The sequence below is a fragment of the Achroia grisella genome, unplaced genomic scaffold (genome assembly GCF_030625045.1).
Source record: "Achroia grisella isolate CSIRO2021 unplaced genomic scaffold, CSIRO_AGI_Agris_v1 utg21192, whole genome shotgun sequence".
Taxonomy (NCBI): domain Eukaryota; kingdom Metazoa; phylum Arthropoda; class Insecta; order Lepidoptera; family Pyralidae; genus Achroia; species Achroia grisella.
Genome location: NW_026712710.1, coordinates 55,195 through 71,399, shown reverse-complemented (window position 1 = coordinate 71,399; position 16,205 = coordinate 55,195). Strand labels below are relative to the sequence as shown.

General features: G+C 42.6%; 1 protein-coding gene across 1 annotated transcript; it reads right to left on the bottom strand.

Annotated features, from left to right (window-relative positions):
• Positions 1 to 881: 881 nt before the first annotated feature.
• On the bottom strand, positions 882 to 4,113 carry LOC131842124 (uncharacterized). Its single transcript, XM_059190643.1, has 2 exons — positions 2,264 to 4,113; positions 882 to 1,170 (listed from the first exon to the last, which is right to left on the bottom strand). Exons 1-2 carry the CDS (start codon positions 4,111 to 4,113, stop codon positions 882 to 884), a joined length of 2,139 nt encoding a protein of 712 aa, XP_059046626.1.
• Between the last annotated feature and the right edge of the window lie 12,092 nt (positions 4,114 to 16,205).

Sequence of the window (16,205 nt, the reverse complement as noted above, 5' to 3'; positions counted from 1 at the left end):
ATCAACTAGATATTAGCGCGCCTGCGAGCGCTAATATCCAGTAACCGGTACCCCCGGTGGCTCTTCCGATTAATCCCCCGGTAAATTCAAACAGAAATCCAATATACGGTTTCAATGAGTCTGGTAGCATGAAGAACCAAGAAAACTGTCTGGCAATTTAGGAAACTCAGTTTAATAGTTCTCTCAATAATATATATAAATTTCAGCTTTATTAAAATAACAAGTTTATTTATAAAATAATATAGTTTAGGGGGGTCCGGCGGGGGGTTGGGACCATACTGTCTGGCAATGAGCAGAGCAAGTTATAATACTGTTACGAACAATATGTGAAAAAATGGAGTTTCTTAAAATAACGAATTCGACATGAACTTGTATACACCGTTGTTACCTAATATACGGTTTCAATGAATCTGGTAGGATGATAGAACCTACAAAACTGTCTGGCAATTTAAGAAACACAGTCTAATAGTTCTCTCAATAATATATATAAAGTTCAGCTTTATTAAAATAACGTAAGTTTATTTATAAAATAGTGTTTACGCCTTTTAGTGTGAAGAGGATCTTGATGGTGTAATTAAACTCGGAGATTCCAGGCTAGTTTTTTAATTAATTGAAAATATGTTTACAGTGGTTGCGTGTGATAATGCGTATAATGATCGTTACCGAATTTCGAATATGAATTCTAACGGTTGACATATTGTCTATGGCCCGCTGAAATACCGTCGTTCCAGGGTTGCTATAGTAAAATAATATATATTGGGCCAAATATAGTACAACCGCGCCTGAACATACCCCTGACCTTGGAAGCTGCAGCTTTCAATATGAAAGTATGCTTCATAATTGCCAGTAATCGTTGAGTAAGGGGCGTGTCTAGCTGCAGTTCAATAGCGTTCCTTCTTCCTTTGGTCATTACTTGATGTCCTGGTACACATTTCTTCGCCCAATGAGACCAGAAGTGTTGGCGAAACTAAATCTTCGACTCCTTCATAGCGCGTAAGTCGATGAACAGGTACCTCCGTGAAGTCAGGATTGACAGGCGCGGTAAGCGGACGGCCCACCAAGAAATGTCCAGGACTAATAGGAGTAAGGTCGTGCGGATCTAAGAATATAGGATTTAAAGGACAGGAAAACAAGGAGGTTCGATTGAAATAATACTGTGCTGAACATTTTCTAAAACGCGGTACAAAAAATATTACAGCATGGAATTCTAAACTTCTATAAACCACCAAAATGAGGCGCATATGGTAGAATAAAGTAAAATATAAATATAAAATAAAATTAATAACAAAATTATGGCTTATCTGAAAGGATTTCGCATAGTTTGGTACGCGTATAAATGAATGTTTTAAGACTACTAAATATGCATCCGCAGAAAAGTCACTAACGAGTTGTCAACGAGTGCAGCACGTACGTCACAAAACAAATAAATATGCATGTGTAGTCTACCCTAGAACGCATAAAGGGAAAGCATGAAGTTATACGATTAGTAGCTATGTCACCCATAAGCGGGGCAAGAGTTCTGCTTCCCAAACGTTTACAAACAATGCAAAGCCACCATGTTTCTCGTGAATTGAAAAGAAACGCCTGTGGGTCTGCGTATAGCAAGAGTTTATAACGAAATAGCAATATAGAAAAAATATGTATAGATGAAATTAAAATTGAACGCTTCTTATCCGAAATGAAGTGAGATGAATTTACAAGTCGACCACCAACGCGAGTTAAATAATTCTTGACCTTAAGTGAATTTAATTTGAAATAAATATGTTTATTATAAAAAATAAGATCACTCTCAAACAACATGTACTTATTTGAAAATGATTCCATTTGAGATAAATTAACTAGCGATATGTTTAATTCTCTCAACTTATCAACAATGAGAATATCCGACTGTCGATTTATTTTATGGTGTGTATTATGTATAAAGCATACTACATAAGCGATAGTATGTCTTATACGATTGAGCTGAGAAAACCACACAAATGAAGACAACGTATATTCGTAGTATCGAGTTGCAAAAAAATGAGTCACGCCAGACTTAAACTCGGCTGATTGCGGCGCCTCGGTAAAAATGTACAGTTGTATCTGTATAGCTTCGCTCGCTATAACAGAACGCGGTAAACGAGTGGTATTAAGCGCTGACAAACCATTCACAAATAAGATCGACGCGTGCAATACATCGCGCGGCACCTCATTTAACCGTAACACCCGCAACAAACAAGCAGTGTACCTATGTTGTCTCAAGCGGATTAGAATATTGACTTGCCTTAAATGACGATGCCTTACACGTTTTTCTAATGCCAAAATATGATGTTTGGCTTGCGAATATGATTGACCTAAGGCAGACGACTGTTTGAGCGGTAAGGGTACGGGAAACCTTCCGTCATCATTGCGCGTAGTGGTAACAACGAAATGCTCCACGCACGCCCGTTCGTTGTCAGTCTGTATGTCGGTAACCTTAGGCAATTCCTGTAACTGCGTGTTAATTGATTGTATAAAATTACATTGGATAGGTATTTTATTGTTGCGTATGTTAAGATCGATAGGACCCGAAACTATCCAACCTAACTTCGTATTTTGTAAAAAGGGTCCATTTGATAACCTCATTTTACCTTCGCATAGTAAGTCCCAAAATAAATCCGCGCCTATTAATATGTCAATATTTTGGGACTCATAATAATATGGATCCGCCAGCTGTATATTATCAGGTGTCCTTATAGACTGCGCGCCTTGATTATAAACAGTGGCGGGTAATGTCGAAGTAATGCAAGACAACACAAAACATTTTATACATGCTGAGTATTTATTAATGCGTGATTTTAGCTCAACTTCGCATATCTGTGTTGACTTTGTAATTGTGTTTCCGACACCTCGAATTTCGCAAGTGGACTGTATTAAATTAATGTAAATTAAATCGCATAATGCTTTTGATATAAAACAATACTGGCTACCGCAGTCGAGAAGCGCGCGTGCTATATGAATATTATTATATTTATCAACTATCTCGACCATTGCAGTAGACAGTAAAACCGGTTGCATGCACATAGATTGATTGTTGTGTTCATTACTATTGCCTATGTGTGCACTGTTTACCTGTGAGTAACTCATTTGCCTGGGGATGGAATCCGCGGGCGGTGGAATGGTTGCGGGGGACGCGTGCGCAGCGCCCGGGTTCGAGACAGCGATGTTGACTGAATGCATTGATATAACTTGCGTATGGTCAGTTGCATCGTTATGAATTAGCGTGTTATGTTTTTTAGTGCATTTTCGACACGGCCCGAACCTACATACATCTACCGAATGCCCTAAACGTAGACAGTTCTCACAGAGTTTATTATCGCTTATAAATTGCAGTTTAGTATCTAAGTCAGTGTCTAAAAACCGTTGACATGAATACAAGGGATGATCGGCGTTACACATGAGACAGAATTTTTTAGTGAAAGTGATTTGATGTTGTGGCTTATTGGTGGAAACATTGCAGTGAATTTTGTGTTGTGACGTTTTATGTGTCACATTGTGTGACATATTATGCGACACAGCGCTTTGTTTATTAGAGTTAATGTTAGAATTGTGTGATACTTGCAATGTTTCCAACATGTCGGCCCTATCCCTTATGAACATAAGAAGATCATCTACCTTCAGTGGTGATTTATTGTCAGAAATATGCTTTCGCGTTGTGCATTTATATTGTTCCCACTCGCGTTCTGTGGTTTCATCTAACTTAGACGTAATAATAAAAATAATTAACGTATCCCAGTACTCAGTTGGCTCACCTAATATTTTTAAAGCGCGTAAATTTCTTAAAATATTATCGGAGAGGGTTCTTAGCGAATGTGGTGACTCTTTTGTGAGTTTTGATATTGTAAATAACGCCTTAACATGATTATGAACTAACAGACTGCTATTGTTGTATCTGTTGAGAAGCAGTTCCCATGCCACCGCGTAATTACTGGCTGAGAATTCCACGGAATCGAACATCGAACAACAATCGAATAACTCCGCGCTTCCCTTCAATGACGATTTTAGGTAGTGGAATTTCTGGATATCACTAAGTTCATCAGAATTATGAACCAAAGACAGGAAGCTGTCCCTGTACTCAATCCACGAGTCATACATGCCGTTGTATGTGGGTAGTGAAATAACCGGAAGGGATATTCATTTCAAGACGAAGGTTTACGACCAATGTGTGTTGCCAGTGATGACTTATGGAACAGAGACGTGGTCGCTAACTATGGGCCCCATCAACAAGCTCAGAGTCACTCAGAGGGCAATGGAGAGGGCTATGCTCGGAGTTTCTCTGCGTGATCGAATCAGAAATGAGGAGATCCGTAGAAGAACCAGAGTGACCGACATAGCCCGAAGAATTGCGACTTTGAAGTGGCAATGGGCAGGGCACATAGCTCGTAGGACAGATGGCCGTTGGGGCAGTAAAGTCCTCGAGTGGCGACCACGGACCGGAAGACGCAGCGTGGGAAGGCCTCCAGCAAGGTGGACCGACGATCTGGTCAAGATCGCGGGAAGGCATTGGATGCGAGCAGCGCAGGACCGATCGTCGTGGAGATCTTTGGGGAAGCCTATGTCCAGCAGTGGACGTCTTCCGGGCTGTGATGATGATGATGATGATGATGATGATATTGATTTAGAGACCCTAGTGCTACACTTATTTGAACTGGCAGTGACCTCCACAGACTTAAGCATATATTCCGCGCCTGATAGTGCGTTGTAATAGCAATCCTCAAACAATTCTCTTTGTGTTAACTGCGCATCTAAATCGCAATCGCGGACCGTTTTTTCGATTTTAGTTTGAACATCGCTAAACTCTGCATACAAATTAGTAATTCCTTGTATGCGTAATCGTAGGTCGATACATTTTTGATTATTTAATTGTTCCTTAGTGATATCATGAACGGAATTTGAGAATCTAGTAACCCTGCTTTTTATAATGCCACGCATTTTAATTAAATCACTAAGATAGTCATTGTCGCTTTCTTTATTAGCTACTAGCCTATTAGGGGATCTCTCACGACTAATTTTGCCTGTACTAATAGCCTCGTCTACGCCCATTTTGGTGATTTATAAAAGTACTCACGATCGATTCTTGGATTGTGAAGTCAGCAGCACTAGCTGAGGCACAAGCTGGCTTCGATGCCAAACACAAGCACTGTAACGTAAATAAATGCACAGTATTACACAATGAAGTGATAGGGATGGGGTTAGGGAGGATGGTACCAGACCGTACCGTAATGCGCGTAATCGTGATGTAGGTGGTCATCTGCTGCTACTCCTCCGTCGTCTTAACCTCGATCCTGTTGTAGGTAGTTCCTCTTCGCACGTCTCGTAGTCCAAATTCCTTGCGATGAATCGGGTTAGGAAGAATCCGTTGGTCGCTGTTTCGTATTTTGCGTATATTATGCGGCGTCGAAGGTCCACAACGTATGTTTACGCCTTTTAGTGTGAAGAGGATCTTGATGGTGTAATTAAACTCGGAGATTCCAGGCTAGTTTTTTAATTAATTGAAAATAGGTTTACAGTGGTTGCGTGTGATAATGCGTATAATGATCGTTAGCGAATTTAGAATATGAATATATAACGGTTGATATATTGTCTATGGCCCGCTGAAATACCGTCGTTCCAGGGTTGCTATAGTAAAATAATATATTGGGCCAAATATAGTACAACCGCGCCTGAACAAATAGCATAGTTTAGGGGGGTCCGGCGGGGGGTTGGAATCACACTAAGGATCTAGCAATGAGCAAAGCAAGTTATAATACTGTTACGAGCAATATGTGAAAAAATGGAGCATCTTAAAATAACGAATTTGATATGAAATTGTATACACCGTTGTTACCCAATATACGGTTTCATGTTTGGGGATCGTTCTTACCTGTGTTGGGGACACACATACAAGAACTTTTAAGTTTACTAATATGACGTATGTCTGGCTGTCGTGGGCTCTTGCTCTATCGCCCTCTACTATTCGTTGAATCTATAAAGGCGGCATAGAATAGTTGAAAAAAAAACGACTACCGGCATTCACTGTCAGGACAGCGAGTTTCTTATTAAGTGCGAAACAACAAGCAAATATGAAGCATTTCATTTAACACTGTCATTTAGTACCTTGGCTTAGAGCGTTGTAATTTCGATCCCCATTTGAACTCGATGGGAGATTGATCGAAAGAGCGAATGACGATGCTGGAGCTAAAATGTGTTTAGCAAATGAAAACGGTTCATTTGTTCTTAAAACCGACTCTCAGTATTGTTAAGTCACATAGTTTTCGAATTACGATGTCAAATAGAAAAATTATTGTTCCATCTTCTCCACTTATCTCCGAATTTTCTGCAGTGGAAATTCGGAAAAATGTTGTTCTTTTTTTCTACAGTATTGTACTACTATAGTATTAAAACGTCAAATAACCAAAATATTATTCTGGAAAAGTCTTAATGCAAATTCTGCTAAATATGGACGCCAATTGTAAATCGATTTTGATTATTAATTTTTTAATAGAAAATTCAATTAATTTAATTGTTATACTATACTGCATTGTGTAACAATTCATTTGGTCATCCGAACATCATTTAGAATCTACATAAGATTTTATAATTTATGTATTTATATCAGTTGTTTAGTACCCCTAACACAAATGCTGTCCTGAGATATTAAAAAAAACAGGCTACCGTAAAACAGATCCGATCAACAAGTACAATATAAATTAAGTTGCACAATAAAATGACACGATCAAACAAACAATTGCTCACTTTATATAGACGGAACTTTGTGTGCGTTGAGGATGCAATAAATAATTTAGTATTGAATATTTGTTGGAATACAACCCGCCGCCTGGCTAAAGTTACACACTTTACTAATAAATTTGATGCAGTTACTGATTATAATGCTACGGTGCACACAATTCCAAGTAACATCGTTAAAAATTGTCACTATATCACTTTGAAAAGTTGGACTTAAGTGTACAATTGAAATGTATATTCGATCGACTTTTAATAATGGTTTACCTGTATCTGTAAACTAACGTCGTAACGAAGAAACTTTGGAAGTTTTTTGTAATATAGTACATTACAGTACTTGAATGGTACATACATAAGTACATTAAAAAATACTTGCACTTCACCGGATATAGGATATAGCAGATAAGATACATTTAAGTAAATAGTATACAATGTAAGTAATTTTGAATTGGCTTTTTGACAGTTGTAGCAATAAAATATGAAATATATTTTTTATGGTAGCTTCTAAGTAAACAATAATCATACAGTATATTTTTTGCATTAAAAAACATTATTAATATTTTATTTTTGAAAAAATAATCCGAGTTTTTTTATCTGTGGTTCACAAGGAGCGGCCATGATTGCTCATCGTATGACGTCATCACTACATAGTATAAAACAAAGTCGCTGTCGCTGTCTGTCTGTCCCTATGTATGCTTAAAACTTTAAATCGGGATTTTTTTTAATAGATAGAGTAATTCAAGCGGAAAGTTTATATGTCCATTCATCACCTGGATGAATGGCGGTCCTCTACAGTGCGGTTTTCTAGAATCTTTTTGCCACGCACAATGACATTGTTGAATCACCTTCCAGCAATGGTATTTCCGAACCAATACGATATTGAAACCTTCAAGAAATGAGCTTATTCCTTTTTAAAAGGCCGACAACGTACTTGCAATTCCCCTGGTGTTGCGGGTGCTGGGCGACGGTAATCACTTACCATCAGGTAAACCGCATGCTCGTTTGTCCCCTGTGTTATAAAAAAAAATGTATAATACATACATAATATTGTAGAAAAACACTGATAAATTTAGAGGTTTCTAATGTGATGTCTTAAATAAAATCATTTTTTACATTTACATTGCAAACGCTGGCTGAACACCACAAGACATATCAAAATAATGTACTACAGTATTGTACACCTTAAAAAGGTCAACAAAAAAATCCCCGATGGCATATGTCTATTTCTAAAAGATAACCCACAATAACCATTTTTTATCCTTTACATTTTATGGAAAACTATAGCTTATTTACGAAGTGATTTTAAGCAATACACAGCACTAATTTTTATCCAATTAAGTACTTTAAATACATTGTCCACTTAATATATAATGGATCAATACGGCCCTTTATATCATGTAATTTAAATGAATATTTTCGAAGATATTTGACTTTTGATTTGACAGACTTGCTGTACCCGCGACTTCGTCAGCATAAAATAGTGACCTTAACCAAATCGTGAAAAAATATTTAATGACTTAATCCAATAAAAGCCAAATGAAAAAGTTTCATCGTTTTAGCTTCAAAAGTGACGATTCCGAATTCTATACAGTACAATCAACGGCCTAAAAATAAGTTTCAAACATCTACCTTTGAAAATGACGACACCTCTATACAATTCTTCATATCTCTATCAACCCCTTATAACCCTTTTTCTTCATACATATTTTATAGATGGGCTAAAAATTAAACTATAGCTAGAGGCTTAACCTCTAGCTTTAAAATTATTTAAATATTTCCATATAAATATTTAACTCTCCTTAAAATCCCTTAAAACCCATTTAATCAACAGCCTAAAAAATCAGTTTCAGGTTCACCTTTGAAAATGGCGATATATCCATACAACGTTGCATCTACCCTATCAATCCCCTTACAACCCTTTTTCACTTTAAAAAGTAACCTATATCCATTCGCAGGGTCTAGATTATGTATTCGAAATTTCATTTAAATCGGTTCAGTATTTTTGACGTGTAAGTGAGATAGACAGTTATAATATTAGTAGGGTATTTAATAAACTAACCCAAAAAAACCAATGAAAAAAGTTTCATTATGTAGCTTAAGAAATTATGAATTCACATAAAAACTCTGATTCCCTATTTAATTGTACCACCCTAAGGGTAAAATTTTTACAAACTTTGAATATCTTTTTATTAATATTTAATCAACAGCTTCAAAAATAAGTTCCAAGCTTCTAGCTTAAAAATGACTATTCTTACATACAACCTTACATGTACCCTTTCAACCTCCTTACAAAAGTAGCCTATGTCCTTTCTCAGAATCTAGACTAACTGTGTACCAAATTTCATGTTAATGGGTTCAGTAGTTTTGGCGTGAAAGCGACATAGACAGAGTTACTTTCACATTTCTAATATTAGTGGGTAGTGGTAGTATTTTATAAACTAACCCAAAAAAGCCAATGAAAAAAGTTATCATCATCCTAGCTTAAAAAAATCATGAATTTACATAAAAACTTTGAACCCCTAATATATTTTATATATTAAAGTAAAGTAAAAGTAAATATCTTTTTATTAATATTTAATCAACAGGCTTAAAAATAAGTTTCAAGCTTCAAGCTTACAAAATGACGAATTAACATATTTTTTTAATCCCCTAATTTATTTAAGGGTTGGGTTAAATTTTTAAAAACTTTGTATATTTATTTATATTTAATCACCAGTCTCAAAAATAAGGTTCTAGTTTAGCTTCTAGTTTAGTCTAGCTTTTAGTTCTAGCTTCAAAAATCACGAATTCACGTAATAACTATCATCGCCTAACTTACTTAATCCTCTTATGGGTAATATATTTATGTCATATATATTTATATTTAATCAGCAGCATAAAAAATAAGTTTCAAGCTTCTAGCTTCATATATGACGATTCTTCCATACAATATTTTATCCCCCTTTTCAAACCCTTACAACCCTCTTTTCGCAGCCTAAGTCCTTTCTCATGGTCTAGACTACCTGTGTACCAAATTTCATTTAAATCGGTTCAGTAGTTTTGACGTGAGAGCGAGACAGACAGACAGAGTTACTTTCGCATTAATAATGTTAGTAAGGAGTAAGGATTTAAAATGCATGCATGGGACATAGCCTTGTGGCGGCGGCGCTAAACAAAATGTGTTTGTACTTTATTTAAATTATTAACCGGATCTTAACACGAAAAATTTTATGGCAAATAGTCCTAGGCACCTAGTCGAAACGTCGAGAGAGGTAAATACCTTATTTACCTCTCTCGACGTTTCGACTAGGTTGCACTAGCCGTGGTCACGGGGTGTGAGTCGGGCAACCTCCACGTTGGCCTTAGTCATTGCTGAGCCACTCATCCCCGGGGACACGTCCGCGGGGAACGGTGGTTCAGGAATGGATGGGGCTGGTACACTCCGGGCAACAGGTAATAATATCTTCGGGTGATTGTTACCTGTTGGCCAATAGCCTGGCGAGGAGTGGGCGGGCGTCGTTTCCGGCGCTCACCCAAATTGTAGATACATGTAAATATCTGTAAATATTTCGTAGTGATAGATCTGTGATGTCTGAAATATGCTGAGTTCGTATGCGGGCTGGGCGGGTTCACGAATTTCCCATTCCTCGAATAAGTCGAGGCTCCCGGAATCGATGAACAGCCCAGCGAGTAGAGGGTGGCCGTCATACTCGACGCTCACTCATAGCCATAGGTATAAATATTTGTACATTTGTAAATATTGTATTATTTTTGTAAACAGTGGGGGGTGGGCGTCATTTCTGGCGCCAGCCCGGTTTTTCGTCTTCTTGTTTTTTTTTTTTTTTTTCGCTTTCTATTTTCTTTTACTTCTTCTAGCGGGACTAAACCCGCTAAAAAAGGATACAATGGCAGATTCTAAAAATGTTAATATACCCCAGGGAGGTACCGGCCCTTCATCGGTCGGAGAATCCTCCCCCACCGCACCGGACTTGCCGGGGGTGGGCCGTCCCACGTACTCTGGGGGGGACAGAAAATGCCATGGGGGGGTGGAAGGTGTGGAGGTAAGGCCTACGACGAGCGAAGATAAGTTAAGGAGCCACGCCGTAGTACTCACGCGCGGTAGGAGTGCCTCGCTGAATAATCTCGCGGGTGCAGAGGAGGAGAACATGCTAGTGTCATCAGAATCTGGCAGTCTGAATACAGTAGCTTCAGCGACCATGACGGAAGAGGGTAGATTTTGGAGTGATACCTTGGCTGCTCCTGGCTCTAAGAGACGACGGCTAAGCAAAGCTGGCTCGGGGTCAGACCTCGGCTCTGACACTTCGGCCAATGTCGTTGAAGAAGACGCTGGTACTGTGAAGAAAAAAAGAGGGAGAGGGCGTCCACCTACTACCGGACCACTTGCTGGAACAGCCGATGCGAGGAAAGCCTTCATGAAGGCTAATAGAGAGGAGCTTGAACTGCGTGCTGCCGAAGAAGTTACAGATATGGTGTGCAAAATCCAGTCGAACGCTACTACTCAAGACATAACCAGGTCCAATGACACTCAATCGACCCAGGACCTCAAGAAAAAGTTCTAGACAGCTTGGAGGTAATCGGCAAAGTTGCTGCAAGAACGAGGAACTTAAAGTGTACTTCCGTTCACGCCCTGAATACTGCGGTCGAATCCATTGGTTATGCGGTGACAGAGTTATCACAGCGCTCCACAACGGACGAGACTACGCGGCTTCATGCTGAAAACTCTAAATTGAAAAGCGAGCTGGATGGTCTCCGGAAAGAAATGTCAGAAATGAGGGAAGAAATGCGGTCATTCCGACCTACAAATGCCGAATTAGAGGAAATGCCAGCCGTGGCTGAATTAGGCACTGAGTCGATGCGGTCGCTGATAATTCGGGATGTTGCCGCTCTATTAAAACAGCAGATGGAGGAGCATACTCAATACTCAATACTCAATACTCAATATTTATTGCATTCCATAATATTACAGTGAAAGATGTTTATAATACGTTTTCGATCATTATGGACCCTGTTAGGGCACGCAAACATAACATTATTATTACTATTATTATAAATAGTTATAACATATAATTTAATATTATTCATCCAGTTATACATTGTAATATACATTAATTAAATGTTACATAAAAACTAAAATACATCATTCAAATAATCACTTACATTATAATATTGTTTTTTACATAGTAAATCCTTTAAGTATTTTATAAATAGGCTATTCTTATTTAAAGTTCTTATAGAAGTTGGGAGTTGGTTAAATATTTTAATAGACGATACCAAGGGGGACGATACGATACCAAGCATAATAGGCAAATGAGAGAAATCAGGAAACTCATAGCTCCTAGTCGTCCAGAAATAACACCAGAGGAATATGCGTTGGAGCGACACATACCTCTCCAGGGACAATCAAAGAGGGAGATGCTTGCGAACATCCCCGGGGCTGGAGGTCCTGGTTTCCGCGATGCTCCATGGGCAAAATCAGGGCCCAATAAGAAGGGCCAGCCCAAAGCGTCGAAAGCGACAAGTGCTAGCGCTACAAAGGCGGGACCCAGTAGCGCCTCCACTCAGTCGCTAGATAATAGGCGACCAGGGCCGGCGGACAAAGAGCCTACCGACTCTTGGTCCACAGTAGTCAGGAAAGGCAGTAAACTAATTAGCGTACCGGAAAGTCAGATAGCTGCTCTGGCGAACCAATCTAACAGGAAGCAAAACCAGGGTCCTGCTAAGAATGGGAGAAAAGGAAAAGCCGACAAGAGGGGTCCTCCCCGGCCGTCCAAATTGAAGGGACCGCGTTCGACAGCAGTCGTCATCGCGTTACAACCAGGTGCACAAGAGAAGGGTGCCAATTACGCTGATATCCTGCGAGAGGCCAAAGCCAGAATAGATCTGAAGGCCCTCGGTATTGAAACCTTAAAATTTAGAACGGCGGCTACTGGGGCGCGAATTTTGGAAGTCCCCGGTGCCTCGAGTGGAGACAAGGCGGATATTATAGCCTCCAAAATAAGAGAGTTCCTCCCTGAAGACGTCGCTCGCGTTTCGAGACCCCTTAAGACCGAAGAGATGCGGGTTCTAGGGCTAGACGACTCGATTACTCCTGAGGAGATCGCCACTGCAGTGGCTCGTGACGGAGACTGCGAGGTCGCAATGATCAAACTTGGAGAGATACGCCGTAGCACGACGGGCCTCGGGACATGTTGGGTCCGTGGGCCAGTGCTTGCCATAAAGAAACTCACGACAGAGGGCCGCATGCTCGTCGGCTGGGTGTCGGCGAAGACAGAGTTGTTGCGGAAAAGGCCGTTACGGTGCTTTAAGTGCCTGCAAGGTGGACATGTCAGGGAAACGTGCACGCATGAGGATCGCAGCAATTTATGCTTTAGGTGCAGCCAAAGTGGCCATAAAGCTGCCACTTGCAGCTTAGCACCAAAATGCGCAGTGTGTGCGCCCCTGGGGCGGAAAGCGGATCACTGGGTAGTGGCGAAGAACTGCTCTCCCCCAGGGAAGAAAACCTCCCGTGTTGGGGCGGCCTCTACCGCTGCATCCCAGGCCACTGTGTCAGGGGTCCCCGCGGTGGAGATGGACACTGATAAATAACGGCTATCCATCGAATCCTACAGGCGAACATTAACCACTGCAGACGAGCACAAGACCTGCTCATTCAAAGTTGCGTGGAGTGGCGGATAGATGTCGTCGTAGCTGCCGAGCCCTATTTCATCCCTGATGGGGAGAACTGGTTCGGTGATTCTGCAGGCCTCGTTGCAATAGGAGCAGTAGGGCGAACGATTTCGTCCCTCCCGGTGTCCCTTCTTGCCAGAAGTGAGGGAATAGTGATGGTTGAATGGGGGCAATCCGTTATTGTAGGAGTATACTTCTCTCCTAACAGAACAGTCGCCCAGTTTGAACAGTTCCTTGATGGTATGGGAGCGATGGTGGACCAGTATCCGACTCGCCCTTTGTTCCTAATAGGGGACTTAAATGCGAAATCGGTAAATTGGGGATCTGTTGCAACTGATGCTCGTGGCGAGGTTCTGAAAGATTGGGCGGTGGCGGCAAACCTGTCAGTTCTGAACGTGGGCTCCACGCCTACCTGTGTTCGGTACCAGGGCGAATCAGTGGTGGATGTTGCGTTCGCCAGTTCGGCCATTGTGGACCGGGTGTGCAACTGGCGGGTCATGGCCGAGGTGGAGACGCTGTCTGATCACAAATATATTAGGTTCGATGTTCTCCCCTCGGCTCCAGCACCGACCCGCCGGGAGAGAAGTGGTGCTCAGTTTCCCAGGTGGGCCTTAAATCGCATGAACCGGGAAGTTTTAATAGAAGCATCAATTGTGCAGGCTTGGAATTCGACTGCGGACGATCCTGTGGTGGTAGAAGCAGAAGCGGCCCACTTTGGCGACGCCATGATGAAAGTGTGTGACGCAGCGATGCCAAGAGCTGGACCACGATCTACTCCACGGCAGGTGTACTGGTGGTCCGAAAATATCGCAGTACAGCGGAGAGAATGCGCAGCCGCTGGGAGGACTTACACCAGATACCGCCGCAGGCGTACTGACCGCAGCGCCGACATTGAAGCTGGTCTGTATGAAGCCTACCGCTCTCTGAAGAAGACTCTGCAGAAGTCCATTAGTGAAGCCAAAGCTAGGGCACGAGAGGTTCTCCTGGAAACACTGGATAGAGACCCCTGGGGGCGACCCTACCTAAATGTCAGAGGAAACCTCCGCTCCTGGGCTCCCCCATCGCGGTGACACTTCACCCTGAGCGACTACAGGAAGTAGTAGTTACTCTTTTTCCCTCCCAAACTGAATTTTCCCCTCCGCCTATGGTGTCTTCGGGAAGGGAGGAGAGAGTGGAGGTGCCGTCGATCACGGAAGCTGAACTGGACACGGCCGTAGATAGACTTAAGGCAAAGAAAAGTGCCCCGGGCCCGGATGGAGTTCCCGGTCGCGCCCTGGCAATCGCCTTAGGTTCTCTGGGGGATCGTCTCAGGCGGCTCTACGACATCTGTCTCCGAAGTGGCCAATTTCCTCGACAGTAGAAGGTAGGCAGGCTCGTTCTGTTACGGAAAGATGGGCGCCCCCTGAATTCCCCTTCGGCATTCCGCCCTATTGTCCTGCTTGACGAGGTCGGCAAGGTTTTTGAGCGGATTATTGCGGGCCGCCTCGTCAGGCATCTCAAAGAAGTAGGCCCTGACCTCTCCTCGTCCCAGTACGGGTTCCGAGAGGGTCGCTCGACCATTGATGCGAGTGCGCAAGTAAGGAACCTCTCGGAGGAGGCGGTTTCCCAGGGCGGGGTGTTGCTGGCGGTCTCGCTGGATATCTCTAATGCGTTCAACACCCTGCCCTTCAGTTGTATCAGGGAGGCTCTACGCTATCATGGTGTACCTCACTACCTCCGAGACATTATTGGGGCCTATCTTCAAGATAGATCTGTCGTCTGTATCAGGCGGGACGGCGATCTACTAAGGAGGACAATGGAACGCGGCGTTCCGCAGGGCTCTGTGCTAGGTCCCTTCCTGTGGAACGTCGGCTTCGACTATGTTCTGCGGGGGGCGCCACTAGCCGGAACGGGTCTAACCTGTTACGCAGATGACACTTTGGTCACTGCCCGGGGAAGGACTTATCGAGAGGCGGCTCTCCGAGCAACTGCGTGTGTTGCGATAGTAGTAGCGAGAATTCGCCGTCTGGGGTTGCAAGTAGCCTTGGAAAAATCAGAGGCAATCTGCTTTCATGGTCCTCGCCGCGCCCCGCCAGGGGATCCCATATCATGGTTGGCGGAATAACTATTCAAGTTAAACCAAATATAAAGTATTTGGGCCTGGTACTTGACGGTCGCTGGAAATTCCGGGCGCATTTCAGAAGCTTGGCTCCCCGTCTGATGGCAGCAGCGAATGCCCTAAGTCGACTCCTCCCTAATCTAGGAGGACCTCACGATAGTCGCCGCCGCCTCTACCTCGGGGTGGTGCAGTCGATGGCCATGTATGGGGCCCCTATATGGGCTGGTGCACTCGATCGAGTGAACATAGCCATGCTTCGTCGCCCACATCGGGTGATGGCGATCAGGGCCATTAGAGGATATCGCACCGTTTCGTGTGAGGCGGCCTGCTTAATGGCGGGTTCTCCGCCCTGGGATCTAGAGGCTAAAGCCCGCGCGTCTTTTTATTACTGGCGTGCAGAGCTGCGAAACCGGGGCGAAGTCCCTTCAACAGGCGATATTCGCGCCCGGAGGCTGTTAGACTCACGGGACCTAATGGAGAAGTGGAGGAGTAGATTGGAGGATCCAAGGGCGGGTCTTAAAACTGTGGAGGCCATTCGGCCAGTACTAACGTACTGGCTGAGTAAAGGAGGTAGAGGCCCGCTTACCTTCAGATTGACACAGGTGCTTACCGGTCATGGTTGTTTCGGTAAGTACCTGTGCGAGATGGCCCGGAGGGAACCAACGGCCGCTTGCCATGAGTGCAACGACTGTAATCAGGA